At 38.7% G+C, this 22,454-nt stretch overlaps 1 protein-coding gene across 4 annotated transcripts in view; it reads left to right on the top strand.

Moving 5' to 3' along the window:
* Positions 1 to 18,774, top strand: part of SMURF2 (SMAD specific E3 ubiquitin protein ligase 2) — a 118,190-nt gene extending 99,416 nt beyond the window's left edge. For all 4 annotated transcript variants that reach the window (XM_024235502.3, XM_054535689.2, XM_024235503.3 and 1 more), the window contains 9 exons: positions 2,599 to 2,794; positions 3,957 to 4,060; positions 6,403 to 6,517; positions 8,126 to 8,304; positions 9,140 to 9,277; positions 12,386 to 12,506; positions 16,313 to 16,514; positions 17,783 to 17,858; positions 18,174 to 18,774. In XM_024235502.3, coding sequence (XP_024091270.1) covers positions 2,599 to 2,794; positions 3,957 to 4,060; positions 6,403 to 6,517; positions 8,126 to 8,304; positions 9,140 to 9,277; positions 12,386 to 12,506; positions 16,313 to 16,514; positions 17,783 to 17,858; positions 18,174 to 18,273 — 1,231 coding nt within the window. In that variant the 3' untranslated portion in view covers positions 18,274 to 18,774. The remainder of the gene's footprint in view (positions 1 to 2,598; positions 2,795 to 3,956; positions 4,061 to 6,402; positions 6,518 to 8,125; positions 8,305 to 9,139; positions 9,278 to 12,385; positions 12,507 to 16,312; positions 16,515 to 17,782; positions 17,859 to 18,173) is intronic.
* The last annotated feature ends 3,680 nt before the right edge of the window (positions 18,775 to 22,454 follow it).

The following is a 22,454-nucleotide window of genomic DNA, read 5'->3' as shown; positions in this document are numbered from 1 at the left end:
CTTCCTGTTTTGATTCCAGTAACACTAATTACTTATTTCCCTTCCTTTGACTGGCATTGCATGAAGATATTCTGCCTTATACCCTTAAAGGAAGCTTTTCTTTTTAAAGAAAAAGGTGACTTATGGGCAAGGGGATTACAATTTGAGTCTTTTCCCTGCTTATCAGATCTACTTGATTTCAAGAAAATCATTTGCTTGTTTGATAAAGTCTTTAGACATTGGCAGAGGCCCTAAAGGATAGCAGACCAGCACCCCCACTGTTTCCTGGCCTGCACTCTCACATCAGCCCTTACAGAACTGTCCCTTGCACCCTAGCACACCTGAAGAGACAGGCTGCTTTATTCGGTAGTTAAATTTTTTTTTTTTCCCTGAGTGCATCAGGAACAATAGTTCCAGGCTAGCTGCCCGCATCCCAGAAGGATTTTCTCCTGTGTCCATTTTTGTCCTTCAGCTCTAAGCCACCTTTCCATTTGCATGGCTTGGTCTTTCACAGGAGGCTTTGTGAAGAGGCCTGATATCTGCTGAATTTTTTTAAATCAGCACAGTTTAAGTTTTGATACACACCATGAAACCAACACCACAGTGAAGATAGTGAACATATTCACCACCCCCAAAAGTTTTCTCTTGCCCTTTTGTGATTTCTTCTGTCCCTCCCTGTGGGACTTCCACCCTGTGTTAGTTTCCCAGGGCTGCTGTAACAAAATACCACGAATTGGGTGGCTTAAAACAACAGAAATTCATTCTCTCACAATTCTGGAGGCAGAGCTACAGGGTAAGGGGCTGACTGTAGTGAGTGATAATGAGTTCCTTCCAGAGGCTTTGAGAGAGAGTCTGTTCCATGCCTCTCTCCTAACTTCCAGTGGTTTCTGGAAACCTTGGTGTTCCTTGGCTTGTAGACAAATTGCTCCAGTCTTTGTCTTCTGTCCTCCCATAGTCTTCTTTCCTATATGTATGTATCCTAATTTCCCTCTTATAAAGACATCAGTTTTTGGATTTAAGGCCATCCTAATCCAGTATGATCTTACCTTACCTTGATTTTATCTGCAAAGACCTTATTTCCAAATAAGGTCAAATCCACAGGTTGACCAGATGTTGAGCCTTCAGCATATCTTTTGGGGGACACACAGTTCAACCCATAACACCCCATCTCCAGCCAACTACTGACCTGCTTTCTGTCAGTATATTAGTTTGCATTTTCTAGATAAATGGAATCATGCAGTATGATTTCTTTTACTCACATAATATTGAGATTCATCATTTTTATGTAGTTCATTTCTTTTTATTGGTGGTGGTATTCCATTGTATGTGTATGCCACAGTTTATTATTTATCTACTGATGGACATTTGGGTTGTTTCCAGTCTTTCGCTATGACAGATAAAACTATTATGAACATTTATGTGCAAGTCTTTGTATGTATATGCCCTCGTTTCTCTTGGTTAAATAAATAACCTAGGAGTAGAATGGCTTCTTTGTCGGAATCTTTTGCCATGGCCCCAGCCCTCCCAAATCAAGCAGCTCAGTTTTTTGTTGAGTTTTGAGCTTCTTCAGATATTACATATCTGATATATGCTTTCCAAAGGAATTTTCCTAGTCTGTGACTTGACTTGTCTTTTAGTTTTCCTAAACAGTGTCTTTTGAAGAGCAGCAATTTTCTTTAAGCTGAGGGTGGTATTGGGTGCCTGTAGTTCTAGCTACCAGGAGGCTGAGGCAGGAGGATCACTTGAGCCAGGAGTTCAGGGCCAGCCTGGGCAATATAGCAAGACCCTGCCTCTTTAAAAAAAATTTAAAAATGGATGTTCTGTTTATCCATTTGTTCTTTCATGGATTGTGCTTTTGGTGTTATATCTAAGAAATCATTCATTGCCTAATGTATGTCATAACAAATTTTCTCCTGTGCCTAGAAGTTTTATGGCTTTGGATTTTACATTGATGTTTGCAGTCCATTTTGAGTTACTTTTTGTATCTGATGTGAAATATACCAAGTTCATTTAAAAAAATAAGATTATACAGTTGTTTATGGAATGCATTTATGTACACAATAATCTATTTTGATTTTGTGTGTATGTTAAAAAATGTTTATTATAGTACTTGTAAGAGTAGTTAATATTGACTTGGCATTTTTAACAAAGGTGTATTTTCTTTGTGTGGTCATATGTTTTAGGTATAATATTTGGCCTGGTGTATAAAAAGAAGGGATCCCTGCCAAGCTGCCATTCAGACTCCTGTTTGGCTCTTCCAGAAAGAAAGATTCTAGATAACAAGCAGTGTTTGGCACATGCCTGAATTTTAAAGTGGGTGATGGTAAACTCTGTAGGGGAAAATGGAAGCTATGTTGGAAAAATTTGTCCTCAGAAGTTGCATAAAGCTTTATGGATAAAATTCCATTATCCAATTCTGTCAGTTTATGTGGACTATGAGAAATAAACTTTGTAGCTGGTTTATTGCTGCCAAAAAATGTCAAGCCAAGTATATGTTCTACTAAGGCTTGGAAAATGATAGAGCTAGACTTGCTTTATAATATGATGCTATTTTAAATCTATAATTGCAATTTTTAAAATTCGATATACTTTAATAATAACATCTATGTTTACTTCTAGTCGGCAGAACCAATTGAAAGACCAACAGCAACAGCAAGTGGTATCGTTATGTCCTGATGACACAGAATGTTTGACAGTCCCAAGGTACAAGCGAGACCTGGTTCAGAAACTAAAAATTTTGCGGCAAGAACTTTCCCAACAACAGCCTCAAGCAGGTCACTGCCGCATTGAGGTTTCCAGGGAAGAGATTTTTGAGGTAAATTTACGAGCCTTATTTTGTTTTATTATTTTTTTTTTCCAGAAACCCATTGCTTGCTAATACAAACCTTATTTTAAATTAGAGAGAAATTGGCCAGGTGCGGTGGCTCACGCCTGTAATCCCAGCACTTTGGGAGGCTGAGGTGGGCAGATCACCTGAGGTCGCAGTTCGAGGCCAGGCTGACTAACATGGAGAAACCCCATCTCTACTAAAAATACAAAATTAGCTGGGCATGGTGGCACATGCCTGTAATCCCAGCTACTCGGGAGGCTGAGGCAGGAGAATCACTTGAACCTGGGAGGCAGAGGTTGCGGTGAGCCGAGATTCTACCATTGTACTCCAGCCTGGGCAATAAGAACGAAACTCCATCTCAAAAAAAAAAAAAATTAGAAATTTGTTTTATGCTCTTTTCCAAGAATACTGAGAGTGCTAATTTCTCTCTCTCTCTCTCTTTTTTTTTTTTTTTTTTTTGAGACGGAATCTGTCGCCAGGCTGGAGTGCAGTGACGCAATCTCAGCTCACTGCAACCTCTGCCTCCTGGGTTCAAACGATCCTCCTGCCTCAGCCTCCTGAGTACCTGGGACTACAGGCACACGCTACCACGTCCAGCTAATTTTTGTATTTTTAGTAGAGATGGGGTTTCACCAGGTTGGCCAGGATGGTCTCGATCTCTTGACCTCGTGATATGCCCGCCTCGGCCTCCCAAAGTGCTGGGATTACAGGCATGAGCCACTGCACCTGGCCTCTTTTTCTTTTTTTAAAAGAGACAAGGTCTTGCTCTGTCACCCAGGCTGGAGTGCAGTGGCATGATCATAGCTCACTGTAGCCTTGAACTCCTGGGCTCAAGCAGTCCTCCCACCTTAGCCTTCCAAGTAGCTAGGACTACAGGTGCATGCCACCATGCCCAGCTATTTAAGAAAGAATTTTTTTGTATAGACAGAGTTTCACTGTGTTGCCCAGGCTCATCTAGAATTCCTGGCCTCAGGTGATCCTCCCGCCTCAGCCTCCCAAAGTGTTGGGATTACAGGTGTGAGCTACTGCACCTGGCCAAATTTCACCTTATTTAGACTTGAGTTTTTGGATGGATTGGCAGGGAGAGATTAAGTAATAGGCTAAAAGGACCTAATAGTAATAGTGTATTAAAAATTATTTTTTTCAGGAATCATATCGACAGGTCATGAAAATGAGACCAAAAGATCTCTGGAAGCGATTAATGATAAAATTTCGTGGAGAAGAAGGCCTTGACTATGGAGGGGTTGCCAGGTAAGGACTTGCTTGCCAGCTTATGACATACGGATCTTTGTACTTACAAATTTAAGATACTTCCTGTGGTGTAACTTTCTCATTGACATTTATTTTTTGGTATTCCCTAATGTTTGTATTACTGAGGATATCCTAATAGATATATTCATAATGAGGTTAGGGTAGTACTGCTACTGGACAAGTATTTTAGAACTCCCCAATAGATCATCTGAGTCCCATGAGACTGCAGGCCCTGTTTTCTCCATCTCTCTCCTTAAGTACATTATTGCCTCTGCTTTACATTGTCAGGAACAGTTTTGAGATTTAAATGATATATAACCTGAACTGAATATTGATTCTCTTTGCTTCCATTGTTATGCCTTTTTTCCTTGTTAAATGAATGTGTATGCATGCATGTGTGTATACATGGTCCTCAGAATGTTTCAGTACAGAAGGTATAATGCTTCTGCTACATTTGTAACTCACAGGTCAAGTCAAATTGATTTTTTTTTTTTTTTTTTTTGGAGACAGGGTCTCCCTCTGTCACCCAGGCTGGAGTGTAGTGGTGCCATCTCAGCTCACTGCAACCTCCCCATCCTGGGCTCAAGAGACCCTCCCACCTCAGCCTCCTGAGTAGCTGGGACTACAGGTACAAGCCACCACACCCGGCTAATTTTTGTATTTTTTTTTTTTTTGTAGAGATGGGGTTTTGCCTTAGCCTCCCAAAGTGCTGGGATTACAGGCGTGAGCCACCGCACCCAGCCCCGTTTTTTGTTTTTTAACCTTACTACTGTCAGGGTTTGAGCAGAATAAATGGAATGTGACAGTGATCTGCTTTTTCTGAACTTTATTCCATAGTAGAATCTCAAAGTAGTTGAGTTCTGCTCTTATTTGTGTTCTAAATACTTGGTAAAACAAAACAAAAATTTGGATTTTCTTTTTAAAAAACACATACACACACCAAAAACACAAGACACATCAGATGAGCGTTATGTTGGGAAGGCTGCTTATGTGGAGATGTTACTTCTTTTTTTAATCTCTAGAGTAGTTTTTCAAATGTTACATAATGGTAGTAATTTAATTTAGACTCCATCACATAGAATTTTGAAACATTTTCCTTTAGCTAGTTTTAATACTATTCTGCATTTGCTCAAAAATATTATTCAATCTGTTTAATCTATAATACCAAAATATATCATTTAAATAACCTTCCCTAGCTGAGGAATGACAAGAATTAAGACTAGAACTACATCTCTTAAGTCCTAGACTAGTGAATTTCCAAAGTGAGTAACAAATTATCTTTTATACTTTGAAAAATTTGAAGGATTTAATAAATTCAAGGTGGAAGTACTTTTTATTCCAGGTTTTAAAAACGTTGATTTACATTTGAAGTCAAGAAGTGGTATGGAACATACCCCAAGAATGCACGTTTGCCCTTGAGTCCATACCTACACCAAATGCCTTGCAATCCTTGCCCACTTACATTTTTATCATGGTATGTTTTAGGGTTTATACAGTGAATGATAATGAAATGGACAATGAAATGTCCTTACTCAATACTACAACAAAATATACCCTTGTCCAAAATGAAGAGTAAATCAATACTATATTATATGTCTGTATAAACTGGTCATGATAGGAGGAGACCAGGATAGTAGAGATGACGTGGACTTTTTTTTTTTCCTTTGAGACAGGGTCTCACTCTGTAACCCAGGCTGGGGTGCAGTGGTGCAATCTCAGCTCACTGCAGCCTCGACCTCCAGGGCTCAAGCAATCCTCCCACCTCCGCCTCCCAAGTAGCTGGGACTATAGGCACTTGCCATCAACCTGGCTAATTTTTGTATTTTTTGTAGAGATGGAATTTCGCCTTGTTGCCCAGGCTGGTCACAAACTCCTGAGCTCAAGCGAACCACCTGTCTTGGCCCCCCAAAGTGCTGGGATTACAGGTGTGAGCCACCATCCCCAGCCTCACATGGACATTTTGAAATAAAACCATATTCTTCCTTTTGTTTTATGTTTATTATGGATTACAAATTTATTTGGCAATTAAAAGTAACAGACCACTGGACTATATCATCTCGTGAGTAGCTGAACTGTTGGATAATACTTTTATACTCTTTGATGCTAAAATATAATAAAATTGCCTAAATTTTGAGTGAGATGTTACTTCAATATAATAGAATTTTTATATGCTATTTGGGTTTGGTAGATTTTTCCAATGTGATCTTATATAACTGTAGTTAGTGCTTTTTTGCCTTCTATTAATTTAAAAAATTATTTGCTAAAATGATGAATTAATGGCATATCTTAATAAAAATGTATATATTAACAAAAAAATTCCTTGGTCATATCTTGTTTTCTAGGGAATGGTTGTATCTCTTGTCACATGAAATGTTGAATCCATACTACGGCCTCTTCCAATATTCAAGAGATGATATTTATACATTGCAGATCAATCCTGATTCTGCAGTTAATCCGGTATGAAGTTATGATGTGAATTGTGACCTATAATGCTTTTCATGTTTACATGTTAATGTAGTTTATTATATAGAAATTATTTGTCCTTGTTTTAGTTGTGCCCTTTGACTCAGCAATTCCTCTTCTATAAAATTTTCCCAAGCAGATGATTATGGATATATGCACCAATTTGGAAACAGGGATGTTTATTGTTTATAGTAGCACTCAACTGAAAACAATATAGTTGTCTTCAGGAGCGGGGACTGATTAAATTATGACATGAAGCAGAATAATGCAGATGATTAAAGGCATAGGCTCTGGAATTAGACATGTCATGGTCTCATCACTTACTAGCTTTGTGACCTTTCAGGGCAAGTTCATGGACTTAAGCTTCAGTTTTGTCATTGCTAATAAATACATTTGTACCTCAAAGAGGGGTTATGAGAATGAAATGGGACCCTGCACATTAAGCACTTAGCACAGTGCTGTACGTTATTCATTCTACAACTCTATCAACTACATTACTAAGCACTCAACAGAAGTTAGCAGTTATTACTAATGTATTGTTTTTATATTGTCTTTCCATATAAGGGCATACTATACAGCCACTAAAATGATAATGTGGGATAATAGTTAATGATATGGAAAGATGGTGTTTATGATGTGTTAAGTGAAACGAAGGCTATCAAATAGTATAATGCAACTTTGGTAAATATATATGTGTGTGTGTGTGTGTGTGTGTGTGTTACTTTTAAAAAAGAAACAAAAACTTAAGATAAAAAGTTTAAAGACGAGCTTAAAAGATTACTTAGTAAATAGAGAGGTAAAAGAATTTTAAAATACAAACATCTAACAAAACAATCTGTGACGAAAGACCAAATATATATAAAAGGGTAGAAATGTTAGATTTGTTTCAGGAAATTATTTAGGGAGGATTTTGAGGTGAAGATTCTTTTTGGAGGGCCCACTACTGCCCCTGTAGTAACAATAGCCCACATTCATTGACTGCTTACAACATGCCAGGTCCAGTTCCATGGGTTTCAAACATCACCTCATTTTACTCCTCATAGAGATGCTTTTTAGATACTGTTATTATCCTCATATTTCCAGATGTGGACAGTTAGTCCTACAGGGGTTAATTTGTCCATATGCCATTGACTAGCAGAATCATGATTCTAATTCAAGTCTGACACCAAGTCTGTGCTCTTAAATCTGTGGTGTTTTGATGTTTAATTTCTGGTTAGGTCAAGGAAGTAGGGAGGTTTAGGATTGAAAGATTTTTTTTCATGACAGAGGGCTCAGCAGGAGGTGAGAGAAGGAAGAGAAAAGGATCTGCAAGTAGTTGAATGAAGCTCTGGGACCATAGTTTGGACTTAATTTCTAAAAGATAAAATTTACAAAATGACTGGCCCCTGAGAAAAGGGCATATTACCCTGTGTGATATGCTGTTCTCTGGTGATCTAGAGACTCCTGAGCATGCCCTAGAGAAACACTGCCTCCTGACTATATTGAAGAGTAAAAATTTTATGCTTATTCTCAAAAAAATTAATGTTGCTGAAATATTTCATTTTTATTAAAATTTTCCTGGGTAGTGTCTAACTTGAGTATATATACTGTTTTCAATTTCAGGAACATTTATCCTATTTCCACTTTGTTGGACGAATAATGGGAATGGCTGTGTTTCATGGACATTATATTGATGGTGGTTTCACATTGCCTTTTTATAAGCAATTGCTTGGGAAGTCAATTACTTTGGATGACATGGAGTTAGTAGATCCGGATCTTCATAACAGTTTAGTGTGGATACTGTATGTATTGAGTCTTCTATCTTTTCATTATAGTTAAACTCTGAGCTTTAAAAAAAAAATATGTTTCAAAACTGATGTACTTAAAAAAATTACACAGAAAATATTGAGTGGTTATTTGAGTGATAGGATCGCATATGATTTCCCCCTTTCTGTAGCTTCTTTATACATTTCAAATTCCTTAAACTTAGCAAGTGTTACTACTTTAAAAAGGAAAAAACAACTAGTATATTCTATTTTTAAAAGTACTTTATATAATTATTTCCTCAGTGTGATGCAAATTCTGTTCCAAACCTGCATGTGTTAGAATAGCAAATTCTTGCTACTGTTGCTTTTAATGAAGTGGCGATTGTTGGAACCATACTTTTACAGTAAGAACTAACTGTTGAATTTAAGCTAAGAACTGATTCTGTTTTGCAAGAGGTCGTTATTTTGTGAAGATACACTGGCAATGTTTATTTTTTATAAAGTATACAGTAGCTTTCTCACTAGGGATACACAGGCACTTGGCCCCTTAGAGTACAGTACCGAGTAGGGCTCTTCAGAATGCCAAATATAACTGAAATTGTCCTACATTGGTGGTTCTAGCAAGGCCCAGCTTTGACCAAGGCTCTTTCTCATTACTCAGGAAGTTAAATGTTTTCTGTGTTTATGAAGGTTAAAGTTCTTTGACTTTTCTGTCCAGAAAGAACTAGGTGGTAGGTGGTATGGAAGCAGACTCTGACCTCACATTTGTTATATTATAAAATGATCTTAGTTTTATCTCACCAATTAATACATCTATAGGGTCTGTATTTTAGGTTTCCCAGTTACATATATTTTCCTCTTTCCTATCCAGTGAGAATGATATTACAGGTGTTTTGGACCATACCTTCTGTGTTGAACATAATGCATATGGTGAAATTATTCAGCATGAACTTAAACCAAATGGCAAGAGTATCCCTGTTAATGAAGAAAATAAAAAAGAATATGTCAGGTAAACACTCCTGTGTTCTCAAGGCTGAATTTTTTTAAATGTTCTAGAATGTTAGTATGAACAAACTTAAATATTTAGATAGTACTACTTAGTGTTACAAAATCCCCTTCAGGAGAATTTAGTGGCTTATTTAGAACAGACATTTTATTATTTCTCACAATTCCATGGGTCAGGAAATTGGGCAAAAGAACAACATGGATGACAACACTGCTGTTCCACAAGATGTCAGCTAGGCCTGCAACACCAAGATGGCCTCTTCACTCATAACTAGGATAACTCAAATGGCTGAGGGCTAGCTGGCATGGCTGTCGACTGGGGTCACTGTCTGGGGCCTTGTTCTCATGTTCTCCCTGTGTGATATTAAAGGCCATTACCTCTCTCCATGACCCCTCCCTCTCCCCATAGCCACTCTCTCTCCCAACAAGATAGCCAGACTTCTTATGGGGTGGCCAGCTTTCTGAAGCTCAAAAGCAGAAGCTGCTAGATCTTTTTAAGGCCTAAGCCTGGTCCTGGCCAACATGACTTCTGCTACTTCCGGTTAAACTGAGACAGCCAGCCCAGTTTCATCATGGAGGAGGAGCTGTACAAAGGTGTGAATACCAGGAGATATGGGCACTGGGGCCACATGTGGTGTAGCTACCACAGGTGGCAATTCAGAAGGGCTTTTGTGCTGTATCTTACTAACACTTAGCCTGTTTATAAATGAGCACATTGTGAGTTTAGGGATAAATGTAAATAAATGTTTTTCAGATTTCATAAAGTAAAAATTGAGGAATTTTTATGTATTCAGCTAATTTGGCTTATGAGAAATAAAAAGTCCTCTAAACATAGAACTATGGTAATCAGTTTTGGGAGTTTGAACTTGAACTTTACTGTACGTACACAGAAACTTGCATGATATACTTTTTGTGTATAGATTATGTTCCCAAATCTTACTAAAATGTTTCCTAGTTTAAATATGAGGTCCACTTGATTGGAGTGAACACTGGCATAGCTTTTCTGGAAAGCAGTTTGATACCAGCAGCATGTGCCCTTTAACTAGCGGCTCTGTGTTTAGGGCTCTTCTGCAGAAACACACATGTAACTGAACAAATATGGGGAAAGACGGTCAATTAAATGCTACTTGTGAAAAAAAGTTATACTACTAAAATGTTTTTAGAGAAGAATGATTATACATTCAACAGAATATTATCTGGATATTTAAAAGTGCATAAGCTGTCAAATTTTAAAAGTAAGTCTTAGAAGAATTATGTAGGAACAAAATCCATGGGTTTTTTTTGTTTTTTTTGTTTTTTTTTTTTGGTTTTTTTTGAGGCGGAGTCTTGCTCTGTTGCTCAGGCTGGAGTGCAGTGGCACAATCTTGGCTCACTGCATCCTCTGCCTCCCGGGTTCAAGTGATTCTCCTGCCTCAGCCTCCCGAGTAGCTGGGAGTACAGGTATGCACCACCATGCCCGGCAAATTTTTTTATTATTAGCAGAGATGGGGTTTCACCATATTGGCCAGGCTGGTCTCAAACTGCTGACCCCGTGATCTGCTTGCCTCAGCCTCCCAAAGTGCTGGGATTACGGGCGTAAGCCACCGTGCCTGGCTATTTTTTTATAATTATACTGAAGATGTTCAGGAGGCTGCAACCAAATAAAGTTTTTGCCTAGGATGAGGGAGTGGAGGTGATGCGACTGGAGATAGGGAGGAGAAAAAGGGTAAAAGAATGGACTTTCATATTTTACTGTCTCCATAGTTAATGTTTGATTTTTTTGTTATTTATGTAGAAAGTATGTATTACGTTTCTGCTTAAAAAAATGAAAGAACAGGCTGGGTGCAGTGGCTCATGCCTGTATTCCCAGCATTTTGGGAGGCCAAGGTGGGTGGATCACCTGAGGTCAGGAGTTCAAGACCAGCCTAGCCAACATGGTGAAACCTCGTCTCTACTAAAAATACCAAAATTAGCCAAGCGTGTTGGCAGGCACCTGTAATCCCAGCTACTTTGGAGCCTGAGGCAGGAGAACTGCTTGAACCTGAGAGGTGGAGGTTGCAGTGAGCTGAGATTGCACCACTGCACTCCAGCCTGGGTGACAGAACGAGACTCCATCTAATATAAATTAAAAATAATAAAAAAGGAACAAATGAGAATTTCCTAAGTCTTAGCAGTGTCTCCTTTTTAAGACCTCGTCTGTCCTACTCAGTCCCTGGATCCCACTCTTCAGGGTTCAGTCGTGTTTACAGCATGTAATAATCCCTTGCCAACTACAGTTATGAGATTAAAAATTACAAAGAAAAACTTTTACAGTTATACAGTTTTGCTGTCCCTTAACCCAACAAACAAAAATATGGTCCTCCAAAGGATATAATGTTAAGTAACTTATTTCTTAGAGAACCATTTCTCCAAATGGGGAAATGTTAACAAATTGGACAGATGAGTAAGTTCTGTGATGCATGAGATGGAGAAGTTCTCTTGGGTAGATAGATCAGTAAAAACAATTCACTTATAAATCATACATTCACACAATACATGTAGTTTAGTGCATTTTTTATTGGTAAAATTACATCTTCCAGAATTTTTATATCCTCTAGAGAACAATGATTATTTAATCAAAAAGTGCTTGCTATTGGCTTTTACTATTTCTTCTTCTCATTTTTGGTATGAGGATTCTCTACCTCCTCTTGTCCTGTAGGCCTCCCTCAAATAGAAACAAAACACCCAACACATTCAAATTACATTTGCAAGTAAAATCAGAAAAATAAGTCATTTTTGAGTGAAAGAGCTCTTTATTCTAGTTATTGGCATGTACGCTATAAATTTAGAAAGAAATTTCATCAAGACTCAGCTCTAGTAGATGTCTTGTTTCCTGGGAGCTTCTCTGATTTGAAGGGTTGCTGTGCTGATGCTGCTTTTGTTAGTAGTTTACCACTTTTCGTCAACATTGAACTGTGTCACACCTCAGGGTTCATTTATCCCCATTAGTCTGAGATTTATTTTTAGACTTGAGGCTAAATCGTTAATGTTAGATGCTTGTAAAATGCAGTGTTGCTAAAGTAGAGATTTATAATAATAATTACCAGATCTGAAAATATATGTGATTATACGAAATCCTGCCTAATGTTTACAGGCTCTATGTGAACTGGAGATTTTTACGAGGCATTGAGGCTCAATTCCTGGCTCTGCAGAAAGGATTTAATGAAGTAATTCCACAACATCTGCTGAAGACATTTGATGAGAAGGAGTTAGAGGTTAGTGCATTCGTATTATAACATCACTAGTGTAACAAGGAAGGATTGGGAATTATTTTGCTACTTAGTTTTAGAGGAAAGCATATTTCTGGTGCTTTCTAAGTTTCATGGTTCTATGCTTGAGAATTCTTATTCACAGGAAAAGTCTTTCATGCTTTTGAAGGCCTTTAATGCTTTGGAAGTTCTGTGAGTGAACAATCTCTCTCTCTCTCTTTTTTTTTCTGAGACAGGGTCTCACTCTGTCACCCAGGCTGGGATGCAGTGGTGCAATCATGGCTCACTGTAGCCTTGACCTCCTGGGCTCAAATGATCCTTCAGCCCCCCAAGCAGCTGGGACTACAAGCATGCACCAGCACCCCTGGCTAATTTTTTTTTTTTTTTTTTTTTTTTTTTTTTGGTAGAGACAGGGTTTTGCCATGTTTCCCAGGCTGGTCTCAAACTCCTGAGCTCAAGTGAGCTGCCTGCCTTGGCCTCCCAAAGTGCTAGGATTATAGGCTTGAGCCACCGTGCCCATCTGTGAGCAATCTCTCTTATATTGTGAAAATTTTTCATTTATTTTTCTATCCTGTACTTTATTATTTTAAACAGATTTCATGACTTATATGTACATTCTTCCAATATATGTTTATTCCCTAACTTAGTGGTTACTGATTTAGTTAAGTAAAACCTCATTAATCTACCATATTGAAATTTATTTGGGTAAGAGCCTACTCTGAATTGGTTTTACACTAAGCTTGCAAGAAAGCATTTGATAGACAAGATCATCGAGAAAATAACTAAAACACCTGGGATAAATTGAATCTAAATGTGTCTCTCTTTTTTTTTTTTTTTTTTTGAGACAGAGTTGCCCAGGCTGGAGAGCAGTGGCACGATCTTGGCTCACTGCAACCTCCACCTCCTGGATTCAAGTGATTCTCCTGCCTCAGCCTCCCAAGTAGCTGGGACTACAGGCACCCGCCACCACATCCAGCTAATTTTTGTATTTTTAGTAGAAACGGGGTTTCACCATGTTGGCCAGGCTGGTCTGGGACTCCTGACCTCAAATAATCCACCCACCTCGGCCTTCCAAAGTGCTGGGATTACAGGTGTGAGCCACCGCACCTGGCCTCTAAATGTCTTTAGATTAACAGCCATACTAAACAGTTAATAGTTTTTTGTTTCCTTTGAAAGCTGGCCCTTAAACACCTCAGGTATGGTTTTGTAATTAAGACCTTAAACAAATACATCTGAATTTCCTACTGAACTACTAAAAAAATATGAGGTTTAATTCTATTAAAGGTCCCAAATTTATTTAGTAGTTAGGGATAACACAAATATTTGGAGTCTACTAATAATTTGAAACATGATTTTATTCACTGCCTTCAATGTCCTTTCTAAATAAATCTGTTAATAGACCTGTTAGCAAACAAATCTAAAAAGGTTGGTTTTACTTAATACTCTCCCCATTCCTTTTGTGATTGAATTGTTCATCGTGAAATAGCCAGAAGGAAGTAGTTAGAAGGAGAAGGAGAACATAGCAGGAATGCCGATAAGGTTGAAATATAATGCATTTTCATGTCTTTATACAATAAACGAGGATTTGGCCTTCTAACTGCCATTCCTCTGAAGAAAAGAATTTAGGAGGTGCCTTTTATATCATTAAATACACCCATAATCATTTTCGGATAACCTCCTCCCTGTTCAGTGTGGTGTTAATTCAGTGAACCCTGTAGAAGCTTTGTTGGAGATTTTATTTCAGAACCCCATAGAAGCCTTACTGGAGACTTTATTTGGTAGGGTTAGGATTTTTAATATAGTTTCTACTGCTAATGGGTCATGAAACTTTTTTTTTCTTTTTTTCTTCTTTTTTTTTTTTTTTTTGTGGAAACAGAATCTCACTCTGTCGCCTAGGCTGGAGTACAGTGGCACAATCTCTGCTTACCGCAACCTCTGCCTCCCAGGTTCAAGCGATTCTGGTGCCTCAGCCTCCTGAGTAACTGGGACTTCAGGTGTGCACCACCATGCCTGGCTAATTTTTGTATTTTTAGTAGAGGTGGGGTTTCACCATGTTGCCCAGGCCGGTCTCGAACTTTTTAGCTCAGGCAGTCCGCCTGCCTCTGCTTCCCAAATTGTTAGGATTACAGGCGTGAGCCACTGCACCGGGCCTGAATCATTAAACTTTTTATTTTTATTTTTGAGATAGAGTCTCACTCTGCCCAGGCTGGAGTACAGTAGCATGATCCTAGCTCACTGTTAACTCTTATGCTGAAGTGATCTTCCACCTCAGTCTCCCCAGTAACTGGTACTACAGGTGTGCACCGTCACACCTGACTAACATTATTTTGGCTTTTTTTTTTTTTTCTTTTTGGAGACACAGTCTCACTTGTGCCCCAGGCTGATGGGATCTCAGCTCCCTACAACCTCCACTTCCTGGGTTCAAGCAATTCTCATGCCTTACCTGGGATTACAGGTGCCCGCCACCACGCCTGGCTACCTTTTTGTATTTTTAGTAGATACAGAGTTTCACCATGTTGGCCAGGCTGGTCTTGAACTCCTGACCTCAAGTGATCTGCATGCCTCGTCCTCCCAAAGTGCTAGGATTACAGACATGAGCTACCACACCCTACCCATTTTTAAAGACAATATGTATAACATTTATTTTAGCATTGTATCTATAAATCCTGGGTTTAATTCTATAAAATATAGGATTTGCAAGTTATGTTTTATAGTACACATGGAATTCACGGCTATAAACATGTTAGATTAGTATGGTGAGTTAGTCTTGAACCCTAGGGAGATGTACTAATAGTATAAAATGATTTGGATATAGTTCATCTGTGTGACCCTCCATCGGGATGTGTTTAGCAGAGGTCTATATCAATGTGCTCATGTATTTTGTGCTTTAATATCAATTTAAGATTATTAAGCAAATGTAGGCCAGGTGTAGTGGCTCACGCCTATAATACTAGCACTTTGGGAGGCTGAGGCAGGCGGATCACTTGAGGCCAGGAGTTGGAGACCAGCCTGGCCAACATGGTGGAATCCCATCTCTACTAAAAATACAAAAATTAGCTGGGCATTGTGGTGCATACCTGTAATCCCAGCTACTTGGGAGGCTGAGGCAGGAGAATCACTTGAACCCGGGAGGCAGAGGTTGCAGTGAGCCTAGATCATGCCACTGCACTCCAGCCTAGGAGACAAAGCAAAATTCTGTCTTAAAAAAAAAAAAAATTATTAAGCAAATTGTATGAATCACTTATTCAACACCCATTTCTGAAGTTTCTGTGCATTATCGGTTGCTTCCCCAGGATGTAGTGAAATGGATGTTACTGCCATATTACAGCAGAGGAATTGATTGAATTGCCCTCAATCAACAAAACTAATAGGTATTGAAACTAGTAGATGATGCAGGTCCAGAGAAGGCACATATCAACTGTATTTACTCTTTGGGTCTCAATTTCTGTCCATTTTTTTTAAAGCTTTATAATTTTATTATGAACTTATGAAACATTCACAATTTTTTACCTGTCAAGTCTATCACAGCTGTGGTTCTCAGACCCAGGGGAGGGAGTTTGCAATGAGTAGATATATCTCTGGAGCTTTTTAAAATATAGATCCCAACTGTCACCCCAGATGCACAGAATTAAAATCTCTGAGCCTAGGACCTGGAATGTCAATTTGAAAAGCTTTTCAGATGATTCTGATGTACATCTTTAATTAGGAACCACCAAATGAGAGCCAGCAGTACAAACCTAAAGTTCTCTTTTGAGGAATTTTTGGCCTGGCTATGGTTTCCACAGGTTCATTACTGTGTACTATTTTCACAGCTCATTATTTGTGGACTTGGAAAGATAGATGTTAATGACTGGAAGGTAAACACCCGGTTAAAACACTGTACACCAGACAGCAACATTGTCAAATGGTTCTGGAAAGCTGTGGAGTTTTTTGATGAAGAGCGACGAGCAAGATTGCTTCAGTTTGTGACAGGATCCTCTCGAGTGCCTCTGCAGGGCTTCAAAGCACTGCAAGGTAACAGCCTGAGGGGCAGGCAAGCTGGGCGGCAGGTGGGCCGGGGTGGGGGCAGGGCTGTCAGCGTGGGGTCTGTGGAGATATTTTATAAACCATGTGCTTAGAGATTCTCTTTTTCACTTCTTATCTGTGACTCTCACATTGTGATACCTTCTTCTCCCTCCTTTCTTTTGTTCCCCTCCCAAGAGCCTTTTCTGCGGGCTTCTCTGATTGTAGTGAGTGCCGCATGCTAGAGACCGTACGTGGTGATGCTCTGCCTTTTGTTTTCTGGTCACCTTACTTTTAATTCTGTTGCACATATCTGTAGGGAAGTCATTCACTTCCATGTTCACATTTCTAACCTGGTGAAACGTTTACCTGCCTGGGATGCCTCTCCCCTCTACTTTTCAGTTCTTTCTTTTATTAGACAGCAGCATCGTCATGGAAACCATCTGTTCGGTCAGAGTATTTTAATTACTGCATGGCATCAGACCATTTGTTTACAATCATATTCCTTTTTTAAGAATGGTTTTCCGTGGAATAAGCTGGTTAATTTTGGGAGGAGCTGGTAATATTGCTAATGATTGTGGTGCTTCACTGGGTGGCAGTTGCTTCCTTTACCTCTTAAGCACTTCATTTTCAAAGCTGCTGGTGATGAATAAGGGACATACAAAGCGAGACTGGTACATAATTCGACAGTGCTGCCCACAGCGCATGCGCTGAAATTCCTGGGGAGAGCCTGCTTTCAGCTGTGCTGCCCTTCTCTGTAAGGAGAGCTCCTCATCCTCACAATTCCCAGATGCATAAAGTGAAGTTGTATTTCTGCTACATGTATTTATATGGGATGCCTGTGTGAACTGAAATGGATTCTATAGACGGCTCTTTTGCTCTCAGCCCAGTTTGAGTCATGAAATCTAAATTTGCATCAGGTTGTCATCTTTTTGAATGTGTGCCTATGTATTTTACCTTGGATTTGCCTGATTACTTTTCTTCTCATGCTTTTGGGATATTGACTTCCTATAAAAGATAGAAATTGGGAAAGAGATTTCAATCTTCAGTTTTTTCTCAACTGGAAATGTGAACATATTACGGAATCTAAGCCTTATCCAAGGTTAATTGTGGCTCTTAAAACCCAGATGCTTTTCCTGCTGCCCTTTGGTAGTATGTGTGGATTCATTAGCATTCCCCTATCCCCAGATCCTGTGGTTTACTTACCAGTTTTATTCTAAGATTTTGGAGACTAATGCACGCACCTGCAGTGATTTCACCCACATTTCCTTCATTTGCAGGTGCTGCAGGCCCGAGACTCTTTACCATACACCAGATTGATGCCTGCACTAACAACCTGCCGAAAGCCCACACTTGGTAAGGTATTTTTATAGCTTTATTCCCCATTCCATGTACATAGGTGTTAGTTCCAAACAGATTTGACTTTTTATTTATTGTACTTACTAGTGTTAAATGGGCCTTTAAAGGGAATGATAAGCAACTTAAGTGATTTAAAAGTTAAGATTATTCGGAAATTGGTAGGAAAACCCAAAAGTGGTCATCTCTGTTTTAGAGAAATACCTTTTAGTTTTCTGTGTGACACAGAGTGATGTGGCTATACTGGTATACACTTGCTAGGCCAGTGTACTTATTCTGAATGAGCTGTATAAAATTTGATTTGCTTATTCACAGCTTCAATCGAATAGACATTCCGCCCTATGAAAGCTATGAAAAGCTATATGAAAAGCTGCTAACAGCCATTGAAGAAACGTGTGGATTTGCTGTGGAATGACGAGCTTCAAGGATTTACCCAGGACTCTATTTATACAACCCTGACTGACAGCCTCCTTTCAGCAGAGTTTCAAAGAATATGCTGAAATATAGGAAAACAACCCCCCCCCCCTTTTTTTTTTTTTTTCACATTTTAGGACACTGTGAGGGGAAAGGACAATTTTGAAATTCCTTTTCAAGGAAAAAAAAGGTCTTTATGCTTTGCCATGAGGCCACATTCAGCTGCTATTTAAACTTAATATCTTGAACCTAAAGAATGCTGACTTTTCCTACATTTCCAGAGTTAGGCAGTATTCTACACTTAAAGACTACTACTATTTTTATAAAAGGTAATCTATTCAAATTGCTTAACAGATTTCAAGTCTCTCAAACATCAAGACAACTTCAGCAGTCGGTACAAGTCACATTTCATTTTGATTGAATACATGATCTTGAACAGCTCCTGTACTTGCTCTTTGTAAAAAAATAAAATTATTTTGAATTATTCTACCTTTGTAAACAATTGGCTAAAAGAATCATCTTTAAGAAATTAAGCCATTTACATGTTTGTGTTTTTCTATAGCAGAGCATTATATTTTGCATTATATGTTTCAACCTAGTCTAAGTGGGTCTTTTTTACATTTTTCAAGAACGGATTTCCTGGAATACAGCTATATAATTTTGGTTGTCAAATTCCTAATGCATCCATTTAGTCTAAACTTAGTCATTTATTTGTGACAATAAGATGTGTTCAGGGGCTCCCTGTTTTTAAGAGACTCTTTAAAAAAAAAAAAAACCTAATGTTTTTATCTTGAGTCAATATGATTAGGTATTTTGGATTTACTTTTAATCTTAAAATACTGCATTTTTATAGCTTCTCAGAGCATGTGGATGGGATGGGATTTTCGTTATTTTGCTGGGTCAGCTTATCTTTAATATATGGACTATTCCTATAAACCAAAGTCTCTGACAAGTGCACCTAGTTTATATTGTATTTAACTACAATGTAAGTTTCCATTAACAAAACCATCCTAAAGCATTAACTGCTCATAATTTTAATTGACTAAAATTATGAAAAAGGAAGAATTTTGCTCTAAAGATTATTAATAAGCTTAGAAAATCCTGCTTTTACCTAGCAGAATGAAGTGGGGTTGAGAGGCGGTAGTATGGACAGTGATTCTAAGTCTGTGGCATAAATTACTTTGAAGAGTTCATTTTGGAAGTAAGGGAATCCCACTTCCCTTGGTGTTGAAGATCAGCATCTGATTTTGAAACGTCCAGATTTAGCTTTCAAGGTGTGTGGCATGTTGAATGATCCAGAAGCAACGAAAACTCTGGGGTGAGGGATTGAAAAAATCTGAAATCACAGTTGGATTTTTAAATTCAACCATCAAAAATACGCACTATCAGGTTTTTTTACATTGATGTGAAAGAAGCAAATTTTCATGAGATAATTAAGCTGCAAAATTTAAAGTTATCAAGTAAATAGGTCCTCTGTGTTCTGTTTCATGTGATGGAGTGGGTTTCAGTCTGTGTTCCTGGAGCCAAAGGGTTCCTCAGGGGTGCCTTAGGAGTAATGGTTTAAGAGAAGAGGGGCAATGAGAGGGAGCGAGGGGGAGGGCCTAGTTGGTATTTGAGCAGGGGCCTTCGGCTCCATATCCCTACCCCCTTTACCCAGAACAGCCCATTTTTCTTATGTATATTGGAATTTCAAGTAAGCTTTCATGGGGTGCAGCGGGGCGGGGAGGAATGGATGGGATAAAAGAAGTGGAGATTTTGCTGCTTTAAAAAAGTTGAGAACTACTTGTGTAGTTTTTAAGTATTTTAATGTATTTCATTTGGCCAAATTCAACTGCCACAAGCAAGCTAGTCATAGGTGTAACTGTGCAGTGGTAATATGCTTATGCCTACCTTTTTCCTCTCAAACAATTTGTTTTTTTACATTGCATTCTGAGTACTGAAGAGCATCTTGAAATGTATGGAAGTGGTTTCTACGCTATTTGATAATCAGTAATGTTCAGCTGTCATGATAGTACTTTATTGGTTGCAGACCCATCTCTTTTATATTAAAGCACTAGTGCAGTTTGTAATTGTGCCTACTTTTAAAATCTTTCAGTAAAAAATAAGTACATAATGAATATAGAAATCATAACTGACAGGGATGCAGTAATAATGAAATGCTACTATCACTTATTTTAATATACAATATAAAGCAAGCAAATACCATTGCTTTTTGAGTGCCTTTTTAACTTTATACTAATGACTTAATAGAGCTTTAAAAGAAAGAAATTGGCTGGGCATGGTGGCTCACGCCTGTAATCCCAGCACTTTGGGAGGCCAAGGTGGGCGGATCACCTGAGGTCAGGAGTTCGAGACCAGCCTGGCCAACATGGCGAAACCCTATCTCTACTAAAAATACAAAATTAGCCGGGCATGGTGGCACACTCCTGTAATCCCAACTACTTGGGAGGCTGAGGCAGGAGAATTGCTTGAATCTGGGAGGCAGAGATTGCAGTGAGCCGAGATCACACCACCACACTCCAGCCTGGGCGACAAGAGTGAGACTCCGTCCCCGCCCAAAAAAAAAAAAAAAAAAAAAAGAAATTACCCTCCATAACAGTCTACAGTCTATGTTATCACCAACATATATAAAAACATGATTTAGATTTCCATTTCAAAGTTACATTACCCAATTACTTCCAAATAGGTGCTAAGCAAAAACCCCCAATGTGTTATTGAACCATGGACTTGCACCTCATGTTTAATGTGAATATTTATTTCCATGTCCCTCTTAACTGGTTTTTTCTTGTCTTCCCTCTAGCTGTATTGTTATTTCAGGTATGTGATATCTGTTTTCATACTCTTGCCTTTCCATCATGAACGCTTAGTTATGAACAGAGATTCCTTTGTAGAGCTCATAGGCAGTACAGAGAGGTAAGTCTTGTCTCAGAGGGCCTTGTATCTTGGTGTAGTTGTTAAATAGTGCTGTGTATAGTGTACATTTTGTTTTGCACATAGTTTGTTGCCCCGAATGGGTTTTTTACCAAGCCTTTTTTTCTTTCATGTATTTACAGTCCGGAGCACAAGATTCTCTTCTTTCAAATACAATGTAATTCGCTTTACTTTACAACACTAAATCTGGGCTTTGAATTTCCAGTGCATTGCACTGATTGGATTGTTGGGAGTTAGAGGCTGTTCCAACCATCCTTAGTTTGGTAGAGCGGCTCCTTCTGCTTGTTTTCTAAGCGTACAGTCAACGGGTGCCATTTGTGGTATTTAACATGTTAGGATGATTGTTCCAAATGCTGAGTTGTTTTATTTCTAGGTGTAATTAGTTCCCTTTATGTAATATTCTTCTCTCAAACTGACTTTAAAAACAAAGTTTTATCATTTTCATTGTATTTGTATTTATTACAGAGTGTTTTAGCTTTGATACTCTTTGTATTTTCACTCATTTGTTACATGAGCTTTATCAATAACATCTGTATAAATGGTTTTTAAAAATTAACTATGTATGTGCCCATGCCGAAGTCGAGCAATAAAATCAATGCTGTTTGCACTGTCACAGCATCAGCGTTTTTAAAGAATATTGAGTTTGTAATGAATCGTTTTGAAAACATTTATGGTTGGCTCTATGGAGGGTGACAACATGAGTCACAAAACGAAAAGTTCAAGAACACATGCCATCCTGAGTTGATGCCTCTGTCATGTTGCGGAGCTCAGGCCTCCTTTCTGTCTCCTAGCAGAGCAGGGAAGGCGCCCGTTTTCTCTGGTCGTGGTGACTGCCCAGTTGGTAGTACCTGTTGGGGGTACTGCATAGGTGGATTTCTGAGGGGGGTCAGGGGCTAGTGGGAAAGAGCATCTTGGTCCTGTCACCAGTCTGCAACCTCTTTGCTATAATACATCTCTGCTCTGTAGGGCAGGGCTACGATAGGGGCTCACATTTGCCAGCCCTACCTTGGTATGTCGAGCAGTAAAATTCTCAAAATGAAAAGGAGAAATCAATTGTATTTTTTCTAGAAGCTGTGGATTTTAAGGTTTATAATTCACTACTGTATTAATGATAGTGGACTAAATCCAGCTAACTCTATGGATAGAAAAGGAATGAATATGGTCTGTGTAAGTCTACACAGCATAGGATACAACAGAAGGGAACACCTGGGAAATGTGTAAGTAGTAGCAGTGTATTAAAGTTCAAAGGGT

Source organism: Pongo abelii, chromosome 19 (assembly GCF_028885655.2).
Source record: "Pongo abelii isolate AG06213 chromosome 19, NHGRI_mPonAbe1-v2.0_pri, whole genome shotgun sequence".
Taxonomy (NCBI): domain Eukaryota; kingdom Metazoa; phylum Chordata; class Mammalia; order Primates; family Hominidae; genus Pongo; species Pongo abelii.
This window is presented reverse-complemented; position numbering and strand designations above follow the sequence as displayed.